Source organism: Carassius carassius, chromosome 22 (assembly GCF_963082965.1).
Source record: "Carassius carassius chromosome 22, fCarCar2.1, whole genome shotgun sequence".
NCBI classification, from domain to species: domain Eukaryota; kingdom Metazoa; phylum Chordata; class Actinopteri; order Cypriniformes; family Cyprinidae; genus Carassius; species Carassius carassius.
Window position 1 is genome coordinate 5,891,441 of NC_081776.1, and position 25,309 is coordinate 5,916,749.

General features: G+C 36.4%; 1 protein-coding gene across 8 annotated transcripts in view; it reads left to right on the top strand.

Annotated features, from left to right (window-relative positions):
* Positions 1-2,009: 2,009 nt before the first annotated feature.
* Positions 2,010-25,309, top strand: part of LOC132098800 (filamin-C-like) — a 51,296-nt gene continuing 27,996 nt past the window's right edge. For 7 of the 8 annotated variants that reach the window (XM_059505002.1, XM_059505006.1, XM_059505003.1 and 4 more), the window contains exons 1-3: positions 2,010-2,875; positions 18,610-18,858; positions 22,325-22,422. In XM_059505002.1, the coding sequence (XP_059360985.1) occupies positions 2,497-2,875; positions 18,610-18,858; positions 22,325-22,422 (726 nt within the window). In that variant the 5' untranslated portion in view covers positions 2,010-2,496. The remainder of the gene's footprint in view (positions 2,876-18,609; positions 18,859-22,324; positions 22,423-25,309) is intronic. The other variant, XM_059505005.1, reaches the window with a different exon arrangement.

Below are 25,309 nucleotides of genomic sequence, written 5' to 3' on the forward strand. Positions count from 1 at the left end.
TCTTACTTTTCCAGTAATAGTGAACCATATGCCTGTATATGGTTTAGTCACAGTTAACCATAGGAGCAGCAAACAGTGAATTACAATAACTCATTCTGTCTTACTGTTACACATTTACTGTATATACATTTCAGTTCAGACCCATAATATCTCACAGTGTGTTATTGCAAAGTATACTTTAGCAACTTTGTGTTAGATGTTTGTAATAGTTTCATAAAATGTTTAAAGCATGTTTTGAGAACGTGTGTAACGTGATATGATACAAGCTTTCAGGTTGTGAAATTTGACAGCACCGTGACCTGAGGTCATGAGCTAGTTTGAAAGCATTATTTACAGGGGCTGAAATTATGAAATCATTATTTACATGATATGGTCATGTCTCTGTAACAAGGTTTTGTGTCAAAAGTCTAATGGTAAAAACACTAAACTAGCCCAGGTCTGAATTATGTTAGAATCACACTATATCTAAATCTTATAAACTCATTTAATACAATCATTATTTATATTTTAGTGCCAAATTAATAAAATCTGAATTAAATTATCATGATGCATAAAATGTAAAATAGTTCTGCTTAATGCTTTTTGAACATTCAGACCTCATTAAAGGTTGTTCTTACACTTTGTAGCGGACTCAATGCAAACCGCATAATAATTAATATTTAATATGGGTCGACAACTGTACATTTGAACTGTTTTATAAACTGACAGAACATATTGGGAAACTGGACAGGTTCGTTGACTACATTGTAACAAATTTTACACATTTTATTGAAAAAGGTACTGTAAAACCGTTATTAAGTATGAAAAATGTACAATGGTAAAATTTGTGTACCAAAAGAATCAATTTCTCAATCAGAAATTGCTAGTTAATTATACATTGAAGCAGCATAACAGCATATATATATAAACAGTACAGACCAAAAGTTTGGACACACCTTCTCATTCAAAGAGTTTTCTTTATTTTCATGACTATGAAAATTGTAGAGTCACACTGAAGGCATCAAGGGCTATTTGACCAAGAAGGAGAGTGTTGGGGTGCTGTGCCAGATGACCTGACCTGACCTGACAGTCACCGGACCTGAACCCAATCGAGATGGTTTAGGGGTGAGCTGGACCGCAGACAGAAGGCAAAAGGGCCAACAAGTGCTAAGCATCTCTCGGGGAACTCCTTCAAGACTGTTGGAAGACCATTTCAGGTGACTACCTCTTGAAGCTCATCAAGAGAATTCCAAGAGTGTGCAAAGCAGTAATCAAAGCTACTTTGAAGAACCTAGAATATGACATATTTTCAGTTGTTTCACACTTTTTTGTCATGTATATAATTCCACATGTGTTAATTCATAGTTTTGATGCATTCAGTGTGAGTCTACAATTTTCATAGTCATGAAAATAAAGAAAACTCTTTGAATGAGAAGGTGTGTCCAAACTTTTGGTCTGTACTGTATTTATATATATATATATATATATATATATATATATATATATATATATATATATATATATATATATATATATATATATATATATATATATATATATATATATACATATACATATACATACACATACATTTAATGCAAAATCACTCATATAAAGCTAAAGTTAACAAAAAATGTTTGGCAGTGTATGACTTCATTTACTGGAATAGAGGTTTGTTCAACTGCAGCCAAAAATATTTTTTATTTATAAACTGCCATACTATTTATTTATTTTTATTATTAACAAATATCCTGTCTTCCCTTCTCCTTATGTATTTAGCACCCTCTATTAAAATGTCTCACTGACCTAATTATGCTGTCATTTGCTTTTTCCAGCCCCAGTTGTTAAAAAAGAGCCCACGTTTTACAACAAGCGCAACTCCAGTCCCCCACATACCCAATTTGGGGTTCCTAAAAATAAAAATGACAGTCACAACTGTCGCGGCGCTCGGGGGCTGTCCAATCCCCTTCCCCGACGCGCGCTTCGCCCAATCGGGCGCCGGTATCACTATCTCGGCCAGATTAGAGAATCCCCCGTCCATCGCGCAGTTGTATATGGTCTGGATGACAGCAGCATACCAGGAGATCCAGCAGACTGACGTGTGAGCCCTGCCGGAGGGCTCTCGGAGTTTAAAGCGCCTCTTTAACCATTCAAGTAAATGAAGCTGCGTTTCCTTTCCCGTCTTTCCTTTTATTTCGTACCTGAATAATGCAAGAAGCGAACTTTTTCTGACGGTGTGCGTTCTGGAAAGTATCAGCTGGAAGAATTAACAATTTAAACAGAAACTTTCGCTCTGCCACCATTCTTAGTTAGTTCAAAGCTGGTTTCTGGTCCGGAGAAATACTTCTATCCCTGCCCTTTTCGCACGCGCTTCCAACTCTCAAACTTTCTTTCGTTTTCTTTCCTTCTTTTTCCCCCCTCAGAAGAGCGTGCGCGCGCGCCTGTCCCACTCCCCCTCGCGCTGTAAAACCTCGCTGATAGTCGCATAAAAGGGGGGCACGAGAACATCAGGAAAAAATGATGAGCAATAATACATACTACGACCAGCAGCTGCCGCCGCAGTATTACCAGGGCACCGACAACGGGGAGGACGGAGACGAGGAGATGCCGGCCACGGAGAAGGACCTGGCGGAGGATGCGCCCTGGAAGAAGATCCAGCAGAACACCTTCACCAGGTGGTGCAACGAGCACCTGAAATGCCTCAACAAAAAGATCAACGACCTGCAGAAGGACCTGACCGACGGGCTCAAGCTCATCGGGCTCCTGGAAGTTCTCAGCCAGAAGAAAATGTACAGAAAGTACCACGCCAGACCCAATTTCAGGCAGATGAAGCTGGAGAACGTGTCCGTCGCGCTAGAGTTTTTAGAACGGGAACACATCAAACTAGTTTCTATAGGTAAGTTCTGTTGCATTGCATAGGCTATATATGCGCTCAGCTCGTGGGCGGTCACGCTTTGGTGCGATTTTATGCCATTTAGCTAACCATAACTATCTTAAGGATATCTAAAACAAACAAAAACGGTATTGTGATGTGTAAATCTTTAATTAAGTGACAAGTAAACTATGATGATGCACCGTTTGATAACGGAACGCTTATTGTTGCTCATCAGTCAAGCGTTTACTTAGCGCACTATGGCTTGTAATCTGACTTTTGTGGCTAGTGAAACGTTCTTTGAAACGCTTGAAACCAATACTTTCACGTTTAAAGGAAACGTACTTTAAAAAAAGCATCCTCGACTGTTTGTTTTAATGTTCTGTGGGGGGCTCGAGCCTTAATTAGGAGGGTCAGACCAACAAACTAACCTATTATAATGGGTCTGTTTTACATTTTAACTGTAAATATTGATTCTCATTTGTTGTAATTCCATTAATTATAATTGTGGAAGTTGTAAATAATGGTTTTAGATTGCCCACACTCATTTTTCTTTGAATGGACAGCTGAAGGCTAAGCGAAGATGTGATCATGGACCATACAGATATCCATGAAGAATGTGAATGATTTTTGCCCTTTGTGCATGATAATGCTAATATAATGCACAATATAATGCTTTTCATCACTAAATATTAGGCCAGCAAACAGTTTGGCAGATTAGTAGTGCATCAATTTGAATCAAAGTAGCCTATCCTGATATTTGTTTGAATGTGCATTGAATATGATTAATATAGAGTGTTAAAATGTATGTTAATGTCATACATAAGAGTAACTACTAAAATAGTTTGAAACATCATTTGTGCATTATCTGTACACATGATAGATGTTGGCTGATGCAGAAAATCTCAAAGTGAGCCAATATTGGCTGATCTATAAATATATAATTGTCATTTATTTGACTCTTATTGTTTTCTGTGATCTGACATCCTGTCTAGATGGAAAAATTTATATGAAGCAAAACCAGATCCTAGGACAACATTTTCACATTTTGGGTTGCATTTTGTACCCCTGGGCTTTGGGACATGGTCCTGAACCCAGCTCAATGTTATGAATTTGTGGATCCGTCTCATTTGGAAAGGACCTACAGGCATGAAATGATCATTGACTAGAGTTTATCCTTAATTTGTGAAACATGCTAGGAAGGATTTTTGGTATTGCATTTATATGCTAGGAAGGTTGCATTGGTATATGCATTATATCTATATTCCAGTGCTTTTAGTGGTACACTGACAGTCCGATTCTAAACGAATGCCCAGTCATCAGTAAAAAGCTTTAAATTTGGCTGATTTAGGAGAACTTCATTATGTTTCAACGTAATTCACCTAATATTATCAGACATATAAATCAAAAAGTATGATACATTTTTCTGGATCCTCTATAAAATGACTCTTGTATCTGTTTTAAGGTCAGTGCTGTATTTTTGCAGTGGCAAAAGCCTTATATTTTTCGGATGTCTAAGTGGGTCAGGGATCGGCAGCATGCCATTCTTTCAAAATAACTAGACGTACACAGAGAAAGGGCAATGTTCATTCCTATTACTGCTATGGAATTGATATGTTCATAATAAATACTAGATTGACCAATGATTATATGATTGGTCTTTGACTGCAGATGTGGTTTTGGGGGTAGTAGCCAACCGTCTCACATGCTGGCACATGACGGCAGTGCTTTCAGCCCAGCTGTCGTTGGCAATGAGACGGATCTTTCCAGAAGGGCACCTGCCTCTCAAACTCCCCTTATGCAAGAGTGTAGGGTGACAGAGGTGCAGGAAAAACTCTTGCACCCTTATCCAAGAAACCCTATGTGTGTGAACTGTGTCACATGGGGGTTGCCCTGCTGCCACTACAGGAAATACCACTCACCTTATTTATTTTATGACTACGCACTCAGTCACTCATGTTGATGTACCATAAAGTGTGAGAATATATACATTTACATTTACATGGAAATAATATGGCGCACCTCAAGGGACATGGTGATGGTAAAAAAAATAAAAATAAAAATGAAATGGGAGGAAAACACAAATGTTTTGTGAGAGACTACGATGTTTCTTCAGGGAATGGAAAACGATTTGTGTGAGAAAGCTTCTTTTATATTTTATTTATTTATTTGTTTTACTTATTTATATTTTTATTTGAATTTATTTATTTTTAATTATTATTAGTATGATTGTTGTTGTTATTATAGATTTCTTTTATTCTTGCAATTTCAGCAAAATGTAATGTAAACATAAAAAAAACAACAACGTTTAATTTGAACAATGTTCCTCACAAAACTTTTTTAATGGAAATAATATTAGATGGAAAAACTATATTTCAGCACTTTTGTAAGCAAATTTTCAGGAGAGCACAATAGTTTTGGAGAGAATGCAAAAGTATTGTGAGTGAACGCAAAGTGTTGTTCCATCACCACAACCCCTTAGGGGCTCTGTAAAATATAGCTCTACCAGGTTCAGTGATTTTTTTTATTAAATATAATATAGTTGAAATGCATAAAATAATACTGATGGTTTCTTTGCATATTAAGCTATGAACAAGCAATTTGTAGAAAAATAGGAGCAGAAAACCAGTGAGTTTTGGGTGTAAGTGATGATAGCTTTGGGACAGGGTCTTCAGCGTGAGTGAGTGATTGATAGATTGATAGATAGATAGATAGATAGATAGACAGCTGCACTCTGGGGTCCATCTAGTAACAGGTGCTTTAAATAGTCCTACGGACCCAGAGAGCCGGGACAAAGGGGGTTGCTGGAGGAATTTTGGATAGTTAGGGAGAGAAAGAGAGAGTCAGGAGATTCACAAAATGTATTCGATGAGTGTCCACCTTTTCTTGAGGAACTTTTTCTACTTCAGCAGTTCAGGTCCTTACTGGCTCTGCCAAAAATATGATTAATAGTTAATTTTAGCAACATCATTTTTAAAAGGCTGTCAGTCAATAATTTTTTTTTTGCTGTATACTATTCGCTGTAAAATAAATAATACATTATATTATCTTTATAATTATTTTATTTCTATTAGATATTACAACACCAGAATGTTGTCTTCAACCATGACATTTGTAAATAAGCACACTGTGATTTTTAAATATATATATATTTATTTATAATTTAATCACATTTTTATTATTAGAGTAATTATTGTTGTTGCTAGTCATTGTGTTGCAGTTTCAACAAAATGTTGTTTTCAACCTTGACATTTGACAATAAACAAACTATATGTTCATATTTGACTTATAGTCACATGCACATTATCAGTGGAGGATGTAGTGACAATTTAGTACTTGGGCTGTCTCTCTGTTTCTCTCTGAAGTGAATGTCCCTGTTGACATGCTTTATCCCAGAGGGGAAATTTCATTGGATTTAAATTGCAGTCATAGCATGTGCTTTAGAGGCTTCATCAGTACAGTGGCTTATCTCTGCCAAGTCATGCTCTGTTTCTCTGCATGTAACACTTTCTTGGCCCATTAACCTGAGCTTGCCTCTGCTGCTCTACACTGAGAAGTAGCAGTGGTTTTATAGATTCGCCCCTCTAGTACACCTCTGACATTGTTTCTGGTGGGCGTTGCATGTTATAATTTTTGGTCTGTTCCCAGAGTTAATCTCCAGATTCAGCTCTATGTAATTGTTGGCCACGAAAAGAAAGATTTCCAACCAGAATAATCCAAGAGTCAGGCTTTCTTTTTCTGAACAACAAGAAGCAGTCTTTCTTGCAAACATGGTCTCCCTCTTTCTCTCTTGTGTCCTCCTGCTTTCTGCGTATAACAGCGTCTTTAATCGTTACCATGTGTCAAGGGCTAGTCAGTCCGCTGGAATGTTCAAGCACGGCCAGTGAACAGCCCCTACACACACTCACTCCCTCCAGAGATTCGACATGGACCGCTGTGGTGCTTTTCTCAATTTGTCCCAGTTGGTTTATTAATATCTCTGATAATGAAAGCCTTAAATGCACCTTTTTGCAAACTGTTGCATATCAAGGCTACATATGTCCCAGGTGCATCCTGAGTAGGCGGATATCAGGTGTTTGTGTGGAACGGTTGTGCAACAGTTCTTAGTGTCTTTGTTTGAATGTGGGGAACTCAACATGTGGTGTTAAACAAGGCCAGTATTTATCTCTAATTGGTTGTATTTGGATTATTAATCACTCTAAATTACAAAAAGGCACTCTGAGGTCATACGCAAACTATTAGACTATTAAACTGATTTAAAGGTTTATAGCTTCGGAAAAGCTTTGGATTCTGACGCTGTGATGATTGAAATCCGTTCAAGACAGCAAAAGGCCTCACGGTATCAGAAAGGGTTTATTCAGGATATCTCTTGACTCTTGCTGTGGAATTTTCTGTTACTGTATAAATGCAACCCCATCCTCAATGTCCAGGACCATGTGGGAGATCAGAAAATGATGGAAAGCAGACGAGGGAAAAAAGGGCAAGTCGCTTTTGATTATGAATGTGGTGCTAGAAAGCTGACTGGGGCTTCATCTGTGCTGTAAGTGATATCTGAACCTCTCCAAGGTTTTCAGCTGCTCTCTGTGCTATTTGGATAGAGTTACACATTATAGAACGTGCTTTTTTGTTTTAATGCACGTCTGAGATTCAGAATCAAATGGTTGCTTAATTTAAAAGGGTATTTCAAACAAAAATGAAAATTCTGTCATGTTTTAATCACTCTATCGTCACGTGCTGTTCTAAACCGGTGACTTTTTCACCAAACACAAAAAAAGATGAAGAAAAATTTATATAAATACATATAAAGGTTAGTTAACAATGACGAATTTATATATATATATATAACTTTTTTGGCCCCATAGACTTTCATTGCATAGGTAAAAACAGTTTATAAACAATTATTCAAATAAAAAAAGTCAAAGAGGTTTGGAATAACACCTGGATGAGTAAATGATAAAGTTTTATATTTTTAGGTGAACTATCCTTTTAATGGGTTATTTACATGTTTGGGTTAAGACTTTTTCAAATAGAAATTCATATTTTTATTCAGCAAGGAGGCTTTACATTCAAAAGTGTCCATAAGTACATTTGTAATTGTATATATAGAAAATATAAAATGTATTTATATTTATTTATTAAAAAAAATATGTATATATATATATATATATATATATATATATATATTTTAAAATATAAAAAACATATTGTGCAATGTAATATAACTAGCATAAAAATTAAGGATACCAAATTAAGGATGAAATCTATAGAAACAACCACATTCCTTCCTGTGATCATAAACAGGAGTGACTGAGACATGCATGTCTTTTGAGACTTCCTGTCATTGGAATGTTACTCTATCTCTGTGGTAACGGAGCGGCTGTCGGGGTTAGCGGTAGGGTCAGGGGTCAAGATCATGTCTGGTTTGCTGATTTGACAGCCATGAAAATGTCTAACAGGTGTTAAACAACAGCTATGACTCCTGTGCCCTCTGAAATGTGTCATTGTTTTTTTGTTTTTTTTTTGTAATACTCAGTGCAACATTTTATTAATCACTCTGTCAGCTCTTTGTGTGTTTTCTGCAGCCTTAAGTCTTTGGCTGCTTTTCCTCTGTATTGTGTTATCTGTATGGCTGGGAATCAGACGGCCCAAGTGCACTCTGGGGTGTTTGGTGTCAGCAGTGTCAGGCACAGAGGGCTGTCAGCGGCGTGATGATGTCAGCTGCCTGACCCTAGGTTGCCAGATTGACTCAGACAAGAAAATCCCTCATCGTCCACATGGTCAAATGTCTTCGCCACGCTCATTTTCTCCAGCCCACACACAGAAACAGACTGACTAAACCCCAAGAATTAAACAGAAGCTTTTATTAATGGACAAATGTCTAATATCAAGATGTAAAGGTATTTCCTTAAAATTAATAGTTTAGTAATAGCAATAGTAATAGTGATGCTAGCCTTAGCAAATGCCACTAATATTTTACATCCATTTGAATGTGGTTTAGTGGAAGAGGTCTTCAACATTTGAACTTTATGGAGTGAAAACAGTTTCAAAACCTTTGACAAATACACACAAGTGATACAATTTATGAAGCATTTATGAATGGAGCGTATGTGGATTTGTGGATTGCCGTGCATGTGTGTGGAACTTTTGCGCATATTCATAGGTATTGGGACCGTTTTTACTCCACAGAACTTCCGAGCAGGAAACCCAGATTTGAACATTCTTCCTCATAACCCTGGAAAGGACTTTATCTTCTCTTTTCTTATGAATAGTAGACTTTTAGTGGATTCCACAAAGAGAAACAGGTGTCATTCAAAGCTCTTTTCAAAATGAAGATTAATAAGGCAGTAAAAAGCCCTCCTGACTGACATTCGACAACTTCATCCCACCTCTGGACTGTGTCTTGATGTGTTTTTGTTGGACATCAGCATAGAAATGCACAGCTAATGGTCCATGTTAAAGGGGAACATAAAGTAGAAGGAACATAAAGTATTGTGTGTATGTCTCGAGTGTCTGTCTGTCTGTCTGTGTTTATATAAATCTGACCTAAAGGGCTGAAAGACCCGTCTTTAAGTGCTTTTTAACTAGTCTCGTTCTTTTGTCCACACATTTTAAAAAATGAGGCATTCTTAAAAACTTAAAATAACAAAGGCAACAGTTTTGGTCAGCTTTTTAGACTTTTTTAAAATTTTATTTCTGTTTTTAGATTTAATTTTTATATTACTCTATATACCATTTACTTTTTATTTATTATTATTTTATATTAGTTTACATAAGTTTAGGTTATTTTCTATTTCAAAATATGACGTTCTGTTATGACTTTCATGCATGTCCACTGTAGAGGACACCAGGATTTAAAGCATTTTTGTTATGTATTTTGGAAGACATAGCAAGTGAATAGGGAAATAAATTATATATCAATATTCCTATGAAATATATTGTTATGAAAATCTTGCCAATTATTAAACTTCTTTTTTCATTACTTGTTGCCCCCAAAACACATTATTTTGCATATTAGATACAGTGTATAGAAACATCATTTATAAATGGAAAACTTGTTTATGATAATTTTACACACACATTGCATAAAGCAAAATGGTATTTCAAATCATTCTGTTATATCTTTCATAACATAGTTGAGAACTGTCTTTATACAAAATTTGGAATAAAAAAGAAAATTGACTGGCGATAAAAAAAAAAAAATCCACTGTTTTTGTGTTTTCATGTCTATTTGTGTCTTTTTATTAAAAAAAAGAAAGAAAGAAAAAAGGAATTTTTCCAGTTGTCCTTTACAGAGGACGAAACATATCATATGAATGAAAATTAATTTTTTCAAAAATGTTACCTTTCCCTTTTTCTTATGCTAAACAGTGTAATGACATGAAAACAAAATACTAAATTCACAAAACTTTTTTTTTTTCCTTCTGGTAGTCAGGCGGATATATACATTATATCTCAGATAATATATGTAATTTTAATTGGTATTATTTGCATTATTATTTCTGTATTATTTTATAGAATACATTTCATTTGATTCATTATTATTTATATTTTTGTATATTTAATTTTGTATATTTTATGTATAAATACTCATAAAATATCTCAAAATGACATAGTGTACATATGCATGTGTGTGCTTGTTTACAGCGGTTGTACTGTATTTTAATCATACATTTCTCGACAACTGCTTCGGATGTCCTTTCCTGTAGTGATGGAGTCTGTCCTAATTCAGGCGCAGTGGACGGAGACTGGGACAAAGGCTCCTATGTGCCTGTTATGGATGGAACTTCAACTCTGAAGCTTTGTTGATGGATCGACGGGAGGGAGTGTGAATGCATGTTGCAAGCAGACAGTTATTATATATATATATATATATGTGTGTGTGTGTGTGTGTGTGTGTGTGTGTTTGTGTGTGTGTGTGTGTGTGTGCATTAGGCCCATGAGGGGGAGGGCAGATCTCTGAGCTCATCAGTTGTTGCTTTAGGATGCCTGTTAGCAGCTGTGACGGCAGCTGACTGAGTTCACTCAGGAGAGGAGATTGCCTGATTGCTCTGCTTACTATAAACAAAACCACTGTCTTTCTAAAAAAAAATCACATTCCCCTTCACTAAATTAGTCCAACATTGCTTTTTCCTGTTTTATGTTTTAGTTCAGACAGTTTTGAAATGTTTTATGCATGTTATCACCCAAAAGTTGAGGAAAAAAAGAGGACAAAAAGAAAGATTCATTTCTTTGGTGGAAGTAACCATTGTTTCTTTTTCACTTTGTGAAAAACCTCCTCTGGAGTTTGGGTTTGGAGAGGGAAATGCCTCTTGGTTTGAGTCTCCTTAGCAATGACAGACTTATTACAGTGTTTTATTACTGGTTTATATTGGAGACGGGCTTTTTTTCTGCTCATTTGACTTGAAGAAGAGGAATAACCAGAAGTTAAGCATACAAGGCCAGGAATTTTTGGAGTGCCTCTCATGGAACTTCATATGAAAATAAACCTCACGTTGTTTTCTTTAGACTTAAGGCTGGAATACACTATATAACTTTTGCCCAAATTTTTGCCCTGATTTGGAGTCTTGACACTAATTGTCGATAGTCTGAGGTATTTTGGGTTGGCAGATTTGAAAAAGTTCATAGAAAATTGTGTTTTGTATGATGATACAGACTGATTTTTTTAAGCTTCATACTATGATTCCATCCAGTCAGAGAATATCCAGCCTAACATGTTTGATATTTTGACCTATTTTCGGAATAAAATGTTTTCAACAAGGCACATGATTCTGGGTTTAGAACATGATGCAACTAGGCCCGCATTAAATTTGTAGGATTCCACGGAATGGTTTTAAATAAGTTCTGTCTATACGTGAATAATTTAATGAGGCGGTTTATGGTTGGTTGCCTGTTGCTAAACAATTTGTCCCAATGACATTTATTTCAGTCAAATTCTAGTGAAATCTATGGAGCTTTTGGTGAAATTGGTCATAAAAGTGAATTGGTCCATCACATGAGTTGAAAGGATTTGGATTATGGATATGTTTTGGATTTACAAGGTGGGGGTGAATGACCTCATAGTTTCAGTTTGAATGATTTTAGGCTGTTTTTACCCCAAAAAGCAGTTTTAAAGGCCCATCGGTGCCATTTTGTTTAATTACACCCTCACAATTTATCCAGCTGTTCTCATGTCTTTGGGATAAGTGAGGTCAGCTGTGTGAATGTTTTCCCTATTGTCAATAGTCTTTAAAAGGTTAGATGAGACCATGTAGCAAAACAACAGATTGCTGGCCACTTATGTCCTTTTTTGGACTTTCAAAGACACACTACCTCCTGCAACACATCTGCTGTATCTCAAGATGGTGCGTGTGTGTGTTTGTGGCAAGTTCTTTATTTTATCTTGTTTTTCTTCAGGCAGAAGTTCTCTTGGATCACTCTTTGACATGCTTCACTGTGTATTTAGTAAAGCATTCTGGTCAACACGTAAGGCGCCATGCCTGTAGTCATGCCCGACCGTTTTCACAGTTTCCATATCCGTGGTTATGTATTAAGTGTGTAAAAATGTGTTTATGTGGAAAGGATCTTGATAAATGAACTGCTCTTTCGTTGTCCAGACTCACTGTTTCTGCTGGGTTTCAGTGTTTATTTCTTCTTGACCTCATGTGTTCTGGTGGGGGAAGCCAGTGCAAACACTCCCAACGGCTAACGTCTTAAAGCATTTGGCAGCTTGGGCCGAGGGTTTCACACCACACATTTCATTCTGTACTCTGAAATAAATCATTAGAGATATAAGACAGTCAATTAAAGTATCACATTTTACATAAAGTTAGGTTAGAATCCATTGGCCTGTAGTTTGGTTTGACATGTTCCTGTAGCCAGTAACAGCTTGTTCTTGTTTCAGGAATAAATGTAGCACAGTGACATGGATGCTCTTGTTTAAATGGCACTTACTAGCTTGTTAAGTAAAAGACGTTTCCTGTCGTCACGGGCAGCAGTTGGATTTCTGATGTAATGTGTGACCACAAAGACAGGAAGTTCTGAAGTAAATTGTGCAAATGCATCAATGTTAGACATTGACATTTTGGCACTGCATCCCCAAAAGTGAAGTGCAGTGCTTGCCTGCGTACTAAATGTGGTATGATGTGTGCAGGGACTAGGGAAGTTCTATTCTATTCTATTCTATTCTATTCTATATAAACATTAAAAACTGTTATTTTTTAAATAAATGAATGCAAAGATGCATTAAATTGGTCAAAAGTGACAGTAAAGACATTTAGAATATTACAAAATATATATTTTTAAAATGCTGTTCTTTTGAACGTTCAATTCATCAAAGAATCCAGAAAAGAAAGCTTGGTATCATGATTTCCATGAAAATATGAACATTGATAATACTGAGGAATGTTTCTTGAGCGGCGCTGAAGGATCACGTGACACTGAAGACTGGAGTAATTATGCTGAAAATTCAGATTTGCATCACAGGAATGAATTAGATTTTTAAAATATATTAAAATAGAAAACAGATATTTTAAATTGTAATAATATTATATTATATTATGTTATATTACTGTATATTATTATTGTCAAATGTCATTCTAAAAGAGACAGTAACCATATTAACTCTGGCATAAACATTAGTTTACTAAATACTGAAACATTTTCTTTTAATTAGTGACAATTATGTGGAAAGATGTGGAATATTTTACTACATGTACATACAAGCAGCCCAAATTTTTCTACAGTATCTCTAACACTTCCATTGTTCTTTGAAGATCCTGTGGAAAATGTGACTGTTGATGGCATGTGTCCATGATGTCTTCATCCCCCCTTCTCTTTTCCTCCTTTCCTATCTTTGCCTGGAGAACCGTGAACTTGACTTAGTTGACAATGGACACATAATGTAATGTGAATATTTGGAGTTTCCACAGCTCTCAGGATGTGACTTCAGACTGTTCTGCGGTTTGTGTGAGACCCTACTCTCTCTCTCTCTTTCTTGGTCAAACAGACTCAGAACTCAGATGAAACCCCACACGTTTGGAGCCAAGCCTTTTGTCTCATTAGTTATAAAAGGTGCTATTTAATGCACGTTTGCACAACTGTCAGCTTTAGCTTACAAAAATGGCCTTCGTAAAGATGGTCTTTAAACAAGATATACTTTTTTGTTGACAAGAGCTTCCAGTTTATGTGAATTCACTTTTTTTCACCCAAAAATGAAAATTTGATAAAATTTTACTCTCTTTCAGGCCATCAAAGATGTAACAGATTTGGAGATATGTAGCATTGCATCACTTGCTCACCAATGGATCATCTGCAGTGAGTGGGTGCCGTCAGAATGAGTGTCCAAACAGCTGATAAAAACATCAAATGAAGTCATATTTTGGCCAGAAGCAACAGTTTAAAGTTATAATGCCTTTATAATAGATTAGTTTTTTCGCAAACATGCAGCTTTCCACTTCAGTAGACATTAACTGATGGACTGGAGTCGTGCGGATTACTCATGGATTTTTGTGATGTTTTTATCAGCGATTTGACTCTCATTCTGATGGCACCCATAAATGGCTTTAAGGGAATAATAGGAAAATGATGACTACAATTTTTTTTTGCCTTTGAACCTTTAATTTCTGTTTGCTCAGTGCATGCAACTTTTTTCCCCCTCATTTATTCATCCAGCTTTTTATTTTAGCAGCTCTTGTCTTTACTCTTGTTTATACTATTTCTATTGATTAGTTTGTCTTTACAGTTTGTGAAACAAAATAGCTTAATTTATTATACATTCCCTCTTGAAGTGATGTGTGTGTGTGTGTGTGTGTGTGCGTATACTTGTGTGGGTGTAGGTTGCATATTTCCTGAGGCAGAATGTCTCTTCCACACGGAAGCCATTGTCTCGGTCTCTTCTGTCCTAGTCAACATAGCAAACTTTCTATCTCCTCCAGGGAGACAGCGATGTTTGTTTGGTCACCCTAAGCAACAGCAACAATCATCTGATGCATCTAAGCTGAAATTTCTGATGGCATCACTGGCCGATGTTCAAATAATTCAAAGGGCAACAAGGAATGACAGAGATCTCATTAGAAATTTGTACTGTAAATATATATGATCAAATTATAGAAGAAATGGCTACCAAAGATGGTACGATACGATTGAACCAGTGAAAACCACAGTCATTGCAAAACAAAATGCAGTACGTTTTTGGAAAAAATATCAAAAAAAATAAATAAAATTCAAATTTTAACATGAAAATTCCAATTCTACCGAGTCTGACATTGCCAAAAGTTATAATGTTTATAGAGAGACACAAGTTGTCTGCTGAAAATGCCAAATTCTTGCACTCAATACAAGCCTGCAAGATAAGAAATAGCAGCATGCAAATTGCATTCAGTACAAAAATTCCCTTACTGAATTTAAACAACGCAAGCACTGCATGCAAATACCTGTAGCACTATCAGCCAGCACAGTCCATTCTTAGTGAATTCCCTCCTTTGAAGAACTTCCAAACAATGACAATATGCTGTGCTCATCAGTGAAATGAAGCAATTCCTGTTATTTGAAAAGAGCAGCAATCACCAACAGCTGGACTCAAGATGAATGCATCAGTACTCTCTGCAGCAACACCATTACATGTGTTTTCTTCTAAAGCTTTTGGCAACAGTGGCTTATAAAATGCTTCCAGCATCTGTTTCATTATTTTTATCTCGTCTTGTTGGTGTGGTTCAGCGTTGGGAGGATGTGAATGATCCAGACTGGATTTAATCAGGGTTAGGAAAGCGTCTCACAGAGCCATTTGCCAGAGAAATGCTACATTCACAGATCGGATTGAGCTTATGAAGCATACTGCTGTTCATCATATTTATAATGAGATATCTTAAAATATGTAATCACCACCAGTGATATCGCAGCAATATGTATATACTGTTATAGTATTTATTAATATTTTGAATGCGATTTTTTTTTGTTTTTATATTTGCAGTTTTCATTTTCATTTTAGTTTTGGTAATTTTGTTATATATTTGTCTTTTTTTTTTATTTGTAAAATATTTTTCACGCTCATATTCCTAGCTTTAATTCATTTACATTTTATTTCTTAATTTATATAAGTTAATTAGTATGATAGTAATTTTATAACTTAAATCTAAACTTATTTTATTTTGGTTGGTTGCAACATTTCTAGATTTTCATCTATTATTTTATTTCTTAATTTAATTTAATTCATATTTTATTTAGATTTTTTTTCAGTCAATTAAAATTATTTTTAACAGTTTTAGTTAACAATAACAACACTGAACGCCTAGTTTTAATCTAGTTATCTAGTTATAAGAGTGATATAACTTTGATATGGTGATATGGTTTTATAACATTTTGGTGAAATTTTCGTTTCATAACTATTTATTGTAATTATTTATTCACAAAATGTAGAAAGAAATAGAATGGGCCAAACAATCTGTCACCTCATTTTGGAGTGAGACAAATGAGAAAACACTTCTTCTCTAAATTATCCCCACCCTCTGTAAGCTATCCCTTCCTTTCTCACTGTCCTAAATGGTCTTTTCCCAGGCTCTGATCCCATATTTGTTTTCTTGCCCATTATGTGGTGGTGCTGTACCCTAGCGGGCTGGAATTCCTGGCCCATGTCATCAGCGGTTCCTCAAAAAGTGTTCATTTACAGCCCCTGTACTTTATGTCGTCAGAAGGAAACACTTAGCTCTGAAGTCTTTCATTAAGTGTGTTTGAATCCAGCTGTTTCACTGGTGCTGTATGTTGGACAATGTCCCTTATCTTCAGGAGTTAGTGTTTTGCTGGGGCGCACATTGATGGGTCTCCTCAGGTTGGTTTGAAAAGATTAAAGAAATTCTGTATATTGGGAATTAATACCAACACACTCTCTTAGGTGTAAATCTGAAATCTTGTAAGGAGCTTTTTGGAAAAGTAGACCACATAGCTGTCTGTGATTGCTCAGTGTATGCGTGCACCTACACTGTCAGCTTTGATATGTATTTATACTGAGACCTTTTGTATGCATGTTATATATGTTCAGATGAGGATCCCCTAGATCCCCTGAGGCAAACAATAACAGCCGACACACACTTGTTTATTGATATTTAATACAATACAATATATTTAATACAATAACATAATGTCTTACACACACATATGTGCAAAATATTATGAATTAATATTTCATAATATAATATATATCATAATATATAATAGAAAAATTAATACTGTACTTATTTTCTCTTTCTATACTTTCTTAAGAACACATCTCAAAAACATTGGCAAATACTTTCTCCCTGTCTCTTTCTGTTGGGCTTGGCATCGATGCAGAGAGCACATAAATGTCTGGATGCATTCCTCTTTAAGCATCTAGAGCGCCTAGGAACCCAAAAATATTAAACCCTGTTCTTGAGAGAGGGCCACAGTGAGCATAACACACTGTCCTCGCCAAATGTATGAGAAAATCTCAAAAGTAATATATCAAAGAGCAGGGAAGAATTTGCTCTGGAACTTGTTTTGATTACAGTGAGGAAAAATGGGAGAGATAAACAGAAAGTGACCTGTCAGTATTATTTGATTGGAGATATTGGATTACCGCCAGACCGCTGCGCACATTGCAGCGTTTAGTGCAGACGGCTCCGCTGGGGGTTGAAGCAAAGTGTAGTCAGATTCAGCCAGTGTCCCGATTAAGTTTCATCTTTGTGTGGGTTTTATTTAAACTGACCTCATTCCACAGATCCAGGGTTAAATGACATCAGCCTTTGGCATTCAGTGGTGCCCATCTCGATTCATATTCCTCACTGCAGTCCAGAGTCTGCTGACTGTAGCAGAGCAGTGTAGTGAAAGATTTGGGTAAAGGTTATGAGTGCATGTGACTTTCTACCAATAACTGGGTAAAATAGGGCTTTAATTTTCTTTTATATTAGGATTTTACCATTACCCACATTTGGGACTCCATATTATATTATAATATATTTTCTAAACAGTTTAATACCTCAGTTTATGTTATATTTGTATTTGTATTTTATTATTTAATTATTTTAATTATTTTAATTTATCATTTTTACATGCTATTTTAATTTTATATTAGATACATAATATTAGTAGGTTATCTCTCAATTGGAATTGGAAAGTAATGGGACACCAATATGTACCTTATGTGAAAGTAGAAACTTTGAGTGAATAAAGGATCATAGTCTATCCATGTAAGTGTTTTAGTAGGCCATATGTACTTGCTGTTTATTTGTTCACTTCTGAACCCGTGAAAGCTATTCAACACAGCAGGCGAATGGAACAAACAGTGTGTTTACGAATCTCTCTGAATAAACAAATAGTAGCACGATGGTGGCTCAAAAGCCACACAGTGCTAGGGAGGACATCTGAAAAATAAACAAAGGTGTTGTCATTATTTCAGGCAAGGTAGAGTAGTGTCAGGATGTTAGCAATGTATCCGAAGCTCATATTTGACCTGAAAACACATTTTTTTTCTAGGGTACTTTATGTTGACATGACCAATCCCCTTTCAGTTCACGCTGAGCTTCACTCAGCTTCTGATCTTCACCCCTAAAATAATATATGTTCACAGCAGCACCACAAGAGTAATAAAACCAACCTCAGAATGTTTAATGGTTTCCTAAGCCAAGCATCGAAACTCTCAGATCTAAAATAATCTCAAAAACAGTCTGGTTTTCTGCTTGTTGTCTTTTTATGATTCCCAGTACTACAAATGGTGCTTCAGTGCTCCTGTGTGGAATAAAACGTTTAAGTCTTTCTCTTTCTCATTGCAGATAGTAAAGCTATAGTGGACGGCAACTTAAAACTGATCCTGGGGCTCATATGGACCCTTATCCTGCACTACTCCATTTCTATGCCCATGTGGGAGGATGAGGACGATGAAGACGCCAGAAAGCTGACACCCAAACAGCGCCTTCTGGGCTGGATCCAGAACAAGATCCCCCAGCTACCCATCAACAACTTCCATAGGGACTGGAGAGATGGCAAAGCCCTCGGTGCCCTGGTGGATAATTGCGCACCTGGTGAGCAGAATTCTGTGGTTTATGATCACTTGGCGACAAATGTGTCATGGTACATTAACCACATGTGGTTTTACATGGAAAACTTTTCATTAGCTTCATTAAGTAGATTCAGTGATCAGTAAAACTCATCAGGGAGATGTCAAGAGTCATGCAGTATCTGCTTTGCCTTAGGAGACGGGAAGCTGGTTTGATAATTACAGCATATGATCTCACTGCGGAGTCAAGAGAAGAGGAGAACAATTGGTGACCTTAAAACCAGTGATCACTGCTTTCCAAAACACGATTCATTAATCAAATACCTCTGGATACGTTTGGACACTAGTGGAAAACCGTGAATCCCATGCAGTTCAGGGAGGGTTTAATGGATGGGTCAAGTCCATTTGGAAGTGTGCATGTCTGTTCTTGTCAAATCAAAGCAGTGTGAATATTTTCTGGACTTGACCACATATCCTTTGGGAAATGAGTCGGGAGAAGTTACCTAGAACATGCTCTTGGATCAACAGCCTTATTACAACATTCCATTCAAATAATCAGAATTTAGTGCTGAGCTTGAGCAAAATGAATTTTCTTCAGATTTTAGGGATGATTTAAAGGGTTAGTTCACCCAAAAATGAAAATTAGGCCATAAATTACTCACCTTAAAGTCATTAGTTGGAGTTAATTTAAAAATTGTCTTTGATCTTTCAAGCTGTTTGATGCCACTAAGCGGGTGTTGCACTGCATCAGTTCATGAGAATTTTAATAAAAAGCTAATTCATAAAAAAAATAAAAAAGGGTCTCGCACAGCACTGGGGGTAAACAAAGGCCTTCTGTAGCGAATCGATGTGTTTTTGTAAGAAAAATATCCATATTTAGAATGTAATAATCACTTTGATCTAGCTTGCACTCACAGTTGTAAAATGGAAGCAGTTTCGAGAGCATGATGTATGAGGTCAGATTTGCGCATGCGCCGGTGAGTCTCGTGAAAAACAATGTTTGTTACCAGGAGTAAAGGAAGCAAAACCAGTCTTCTTTTGGCTTATATCGCAGTCCTCCGACATTCTTCTTTACAAATCCATTTTGTACTTCCAATTAGTGACTGTTGTTTTGTTTTGATCTCTCTGCTGCGTTTCCGCATGCATCACTTCTGAGCGGCACATGCGCAAAGCTGACCTCATATGTCATTCCCCCGGAACTGCTTCATTTACAGCTGTGAGCTCAAGCTAGATTAAAGTGATAAATACATTTTGAATATGGATATTTTTCAGGAGGCCTTTGTCCACCCCCCAGAGTTGTGTGAGACCCTTTTTTTTAATGGATGCACTTTTTATTAAACTTTCAAGGACTGATGCAGTGCAACACCCACTGAGTGGCATCAAACAGCTTGAAAGATCAAAGACACTTTAGTTATTAAAATAACTCCAACTGGATTTGTCTGAAAGAAGAAAGGCATATACACCTAGGATGACTTGAGGGTGAGTAATTTATGGCTTAATTTATTGGGTGAACTAACTCTTTAAGGTTGGCAGTAAGGTTTCAGATAGGAACAAGATGCATGCAAAATAGCATGCATTTAGAAAATAGAATTAGTACTAAATACCTCAATATGTCTTTTGTTAAAACATTTATGAATCACATTAGCATGTGTTGAAATGTTTCCTTCCTCTGACAAGACATTTTGAGGCACGTTTAAAAGAGTTCAACATGTTTGATAAACACAAACAGCAGTTTCATTGCCCTTTGGTCAGCTTTAGTAAAGAGAGCAGATGTAGATGTGGCGGTGGGTGGAAGGCAGCTCTACAGTCATTTTAGGGTTCATTTCACACCCAAACACAATGGGCCACAAGAACTAGATGCACTGCTTTAACATTCAATATCACTGTAAGTGTAGAACTGGGATTTGACTGCTGTCAAAAACAGCTTGTAATCCAGAGATATTTAGATTGATTCATCAGTAGAAGTGGTTTAAGTATTGACTGAAAGGGCTGCTGACTGAAAGTTTGATGGTTTGAGTACAGCAAGGAATCAGATGAGATGACTAGATCAGATGACTTTACGGCTGTATTTTTCCTCCTATGCTGATGAGCTGAATGACACTGACATAAAACGCAACCTTTGTTTTCAAAATAAAAAGGTAGGGCTGATATTGTGACCCTGAGGAGAAGAAATGCGAGAGGTGAAAGATGCATCATCTTTGCATGTTTCAGGTGTTGAGTTGAGTTTGTTGGCTCTGCTAGCTGCTAATGAGCCCCTGGTCTGGGCTGTAACTGAATGGAAACTGTCAGAAGCTAAGACGGCAAACATGCTTAAGTGAAAACACATGCTTCTATATGCATTTCCTGCCAACATGCACTTCATTATATTTTTCCTAGTGTGCATGTGTGGAAAAGCATCTGTTAGCAGGAGTGATGCCAGAAAAGTATTTATTAATTCAGCGCTTATGTGTTTATCACACTATATTGAAAACCCTTATATTTCATTTTTTTAATTATATATATTTTTTTATTAGCAAAAGTTTTAAGCTTTATATCTTTAGCACGGAAATAATGATCAAATACCTCTAAATCTAATGTCAGTTATAATTTTATTGTAACATTAGCATGTCGAGTTATAATCAGTCTTTTTCAAAATATATATTTTTTCTCATTTGATTTAGGTTAAATGATTTATAAAGGGAAAGTGAACTATAGTTGAGTCTCTGGTTGTTAACTATGATTTTCCTCCAAAATAACTGCATACAGACAGTCTCACACTTTATTTACCTCCCCTGAAGTTTCCTCCATCTAATTTGTTTTCCACTATTAATGGTGGTTTTGTTACTGTCGTACCTCCATCTTGGATCTGCAGGGTACTGTAAATACCAGTCTTGGCGAGTTTAAATGCTTTAAAAACCTAGAAGTAAAAGTTTATCAGTATTAGCAGTAGCACAGGCCCTATTACAGATACTCACTATCCGACCGCAGGCCTGGAGAATCTTGAAAAAAACTTTATTATATTATTGTTTTGCCAGTTGTTGAGGAGTCTTGAGGTTTCAAGGCTCTCTGGTTCCATTTGAACTAAACACCTTTTGCTCTTTGAGTGTAATCCAGCATATAATAACTGTTTTAGTCCAGACGGTATTGGTGTGTGTTTCCTTCAGGGAAGCGTTCGGTGCTACGAGCCATGCTAATTAAAGGTTGGAAAAAAGGGTGAAGTGACGGGAAACTGCTCATTTTAGAGCATTTAAGGTCAAATTGAACTAAAGAACATGGATTAATAGATCCCGGCTGTGGAACAGTGACTCTGCAGCCCAAGATAAAGCACAGATCTGGCTCTTCTTTGTTCATCTATAAAGCAATATGCAGGATAATTTTAAAGTAAGAGTTAATTTTAGTCCTATACCGTAGGAGTTTTGATTTAGAAAATACATGTTTCTCATGGTTTTAGCAAGGGTTGACCAACTGTTTGCATCAATCTGCTTACTCTGCTGTCTTTGTCTTAATCTAAGGCCTGTGTCCGGACTGGGAGACATGGGACCCGAGTCAGCCAGTGGAGAATGCAAGAGAAGCCATGCAGCAAGCTGACGACTGGCTCGGTGTGCCTCAGGTATGAAGCAATCACTTATATTTATTAGGACTCATGCTATTTAGCCTGATTGAGACTGTTTTCTTCTTTAGCAGGCCAGTTCTGATTTTAAGGAGTAGCTCTTAGCTTCTGAAATTATATTATGACCTCATTATTTTGAATGATCCTCTGAGTGTGTGTGTGCGTGTGTGTTTGTGTAAGAGAGAGTAAGAGAGAGAGAGAGTCAGAGAGGGTAAAGGAATATGGGGCGTTGTTCACACAGACTGTATAAATAAGAATTTTTGGCATATTAAACATTAAACTTGTTTAGATTTTGAAGGCTGAACAGCAAAATACGTCAGTGCCACTTTTGTAGGTGGCTTGAAATCTGATTAGAATCATATTTTAATTCATCTTCAGATATAGACTCAAAGCTGTCCTCTTTCTTTTGCGTTGACTTGTTTGCTCTAGGTTCAACTGTATTTTTTATTTATAGTATTACTTCTTTCTAAACAGCGTACCTGCTATCTAAATGCATGAAATGTTTTTATTTTTTTTTCAGATGTTTTTGCATGTAACACCATAAAGCACGGTATTTTCTATACATGAAAAATTTATACTTTTAATCCGCAAGGGTGCCTTAAATTGATCAAAAGTAACAGTAAAGACTTTTAGAATGTTACAAAAGAAATGTTACATATATGCTTTTCTTTTTTGTCATCAGAGAATCTTAAAAAGGTACTACAATTTTCACAAAAACATTAAACAGCACAACTGTTTTCAACATTGATAAGAATAAAAAATATTTCTTGAGCACCACATCTATAGCATAGAATGTATATTACCATATTAGAATGATTTCTGAAGGATCATGTGCTGAAAATCCAGCTGCGACATTACAGAAATAAAATGCATTTTAAATATATTAAAATAGAAAAATGTTATTTAAAATTGTAAATAGTTTTTAATGGATTTTGATCAAATATATGTAGTGTTGGTGAGCATAAGAGACTTAGACCCCAAACTTTTGAACGGTAGTACTGTATATATGAAATATGTACTGCACTGTCAACAGCAGATCTATTTTTATTGCTTACCAAATGATGCCTTAGTGAACCTGCCATGTAGAAACCTTTTTCAACTTATCTTTGTAGAATACATTAGAACACAAATTTGTGTTCGAGTAATTGAGATAAATAGAGATTCCACATCTACTGAGAGAAGGATGTTTTGAGCATGTAGGTTATCGCTGCAGAAGGAGAGGTAGAGCTTTAAATGATGGGTTTTAATAACAAGGTGCATATTACTTTTCCTGTCCCTGTTGTTCTCTCGTTCAATCTCTTCTTCTGTCTTTCTGCTATGTTAAATACCATTTAGAGCTATTTCTAGTTAGCTCTTAACCTTCCACCCTAGCTTTAAATATAGCAGGACACTTAACCAGCAGGACATGAAAGACGGGACTGACGGAGAGGCAGAAAATATTTTCCACAGCTTTAAAAACGTTAAGTGTACTTCGTTAAGTTTTGTGCCGTAGACCATCACAGCATAGTCAAGTCAAGTCACCTTTATTTATATAGTGCTTTAAACAAAATACATTGCGTCAAAGCAACTGAACAACATTCATTAGGAAAACAGTGTGTCAATAATGCAAAATGACAGTTAAAGGCAGTTCATCATTGGATTCAGTTATGTCATCTCTGTTCAGTTTAAATAGTGTCTGTGCATTTATTTGCAATCAAGTCAATGATATCGCTGTAGATGAAGTGACCCCAACTAAGCAAGCCAGGGGCGACAGCCAGTACTTGAAGAAAATGTCAGATGAAGTCAGTGAGATGTGGTTCTTTGTTTCAGTCCTTCTCCAGAGGGCTATAGCAATGCACTTTTTAGGAGTTTCATTGATGCAGACATTAAAGTTCCCTCTGCTACTCAAATAATGATGCTTGAATGGCATCCAGGAATCTGAATTGAGATCAGAGATCAACCAGAATGTAACCAGTGTTGGGGAGTAACTAGTTACATGTAACGGCGTTACGTAATTTAATTACAAAATTATTGTAACTGTAATTAGTTACAGTTACTAAGAAAAAATGAGTAATTAAATTACAGTTACTTATGAATTTTTTTACGATTACAAAGGGGATTACATTTGAATATTTACACACATTTAACTGATTTCTTTCCCAAATTGCACTGACTATTCTGAGACATACCGCCCTAATAATTTCTGGGATGCGGAAATACAGTCTGGTTCGCCCAGTCATAAAAACGAAACGCGGACGGAATATGCCACATTTTGGATGACTAAATCAAAAGTAGGTCAGTACACTTGAATCAAAACATGACATTGACTAGTGTCTGTGAATATTAAGCCCCACAAATGCAATATATGACTTGCACATTCTGGATGTCTGTGGAAATCAGGCGCAGACTGGACACCGGGAGAACCGGGACAATTCACAGTGGCCTTGCAGCCGATTTTGCCCCATTATTTAATATCATTATTGTATAATTGCCTGCCGAATGTACTAAAGCGATCATTTGCGAATCCGCCATTTGATAATTAAATCTCTAATAAATCATGAATTGTTAGTCATGACTCGCGCGCTCTCCGTGCCTCCGCCAAACGGTTTGGATCAGACTCAGAGTAATCAATGCGAGAGAGAGAGAGAGAGAGAGAGAGGGAGAGAGAGAGAGAGAGAGAGAGAGAGAGAGAGAGAGAGAGAGAGAGAGAGAGAGAGAGAGAATAGAGTGTACTGCTGGAGCAGAGAAGCAGAACTCCTGTTCAGGGTTTCAGGTCAGTTTCATCTGTAAAGATGCTTTTTTGTCTTTGTTTTTTTATTTATTTAATCAAGCAGCAGCACGTTGCTCACCAGTCATCACTCAAAATACTATATAAAGGACATCATTATTATCTGTTGTAATGTTACAG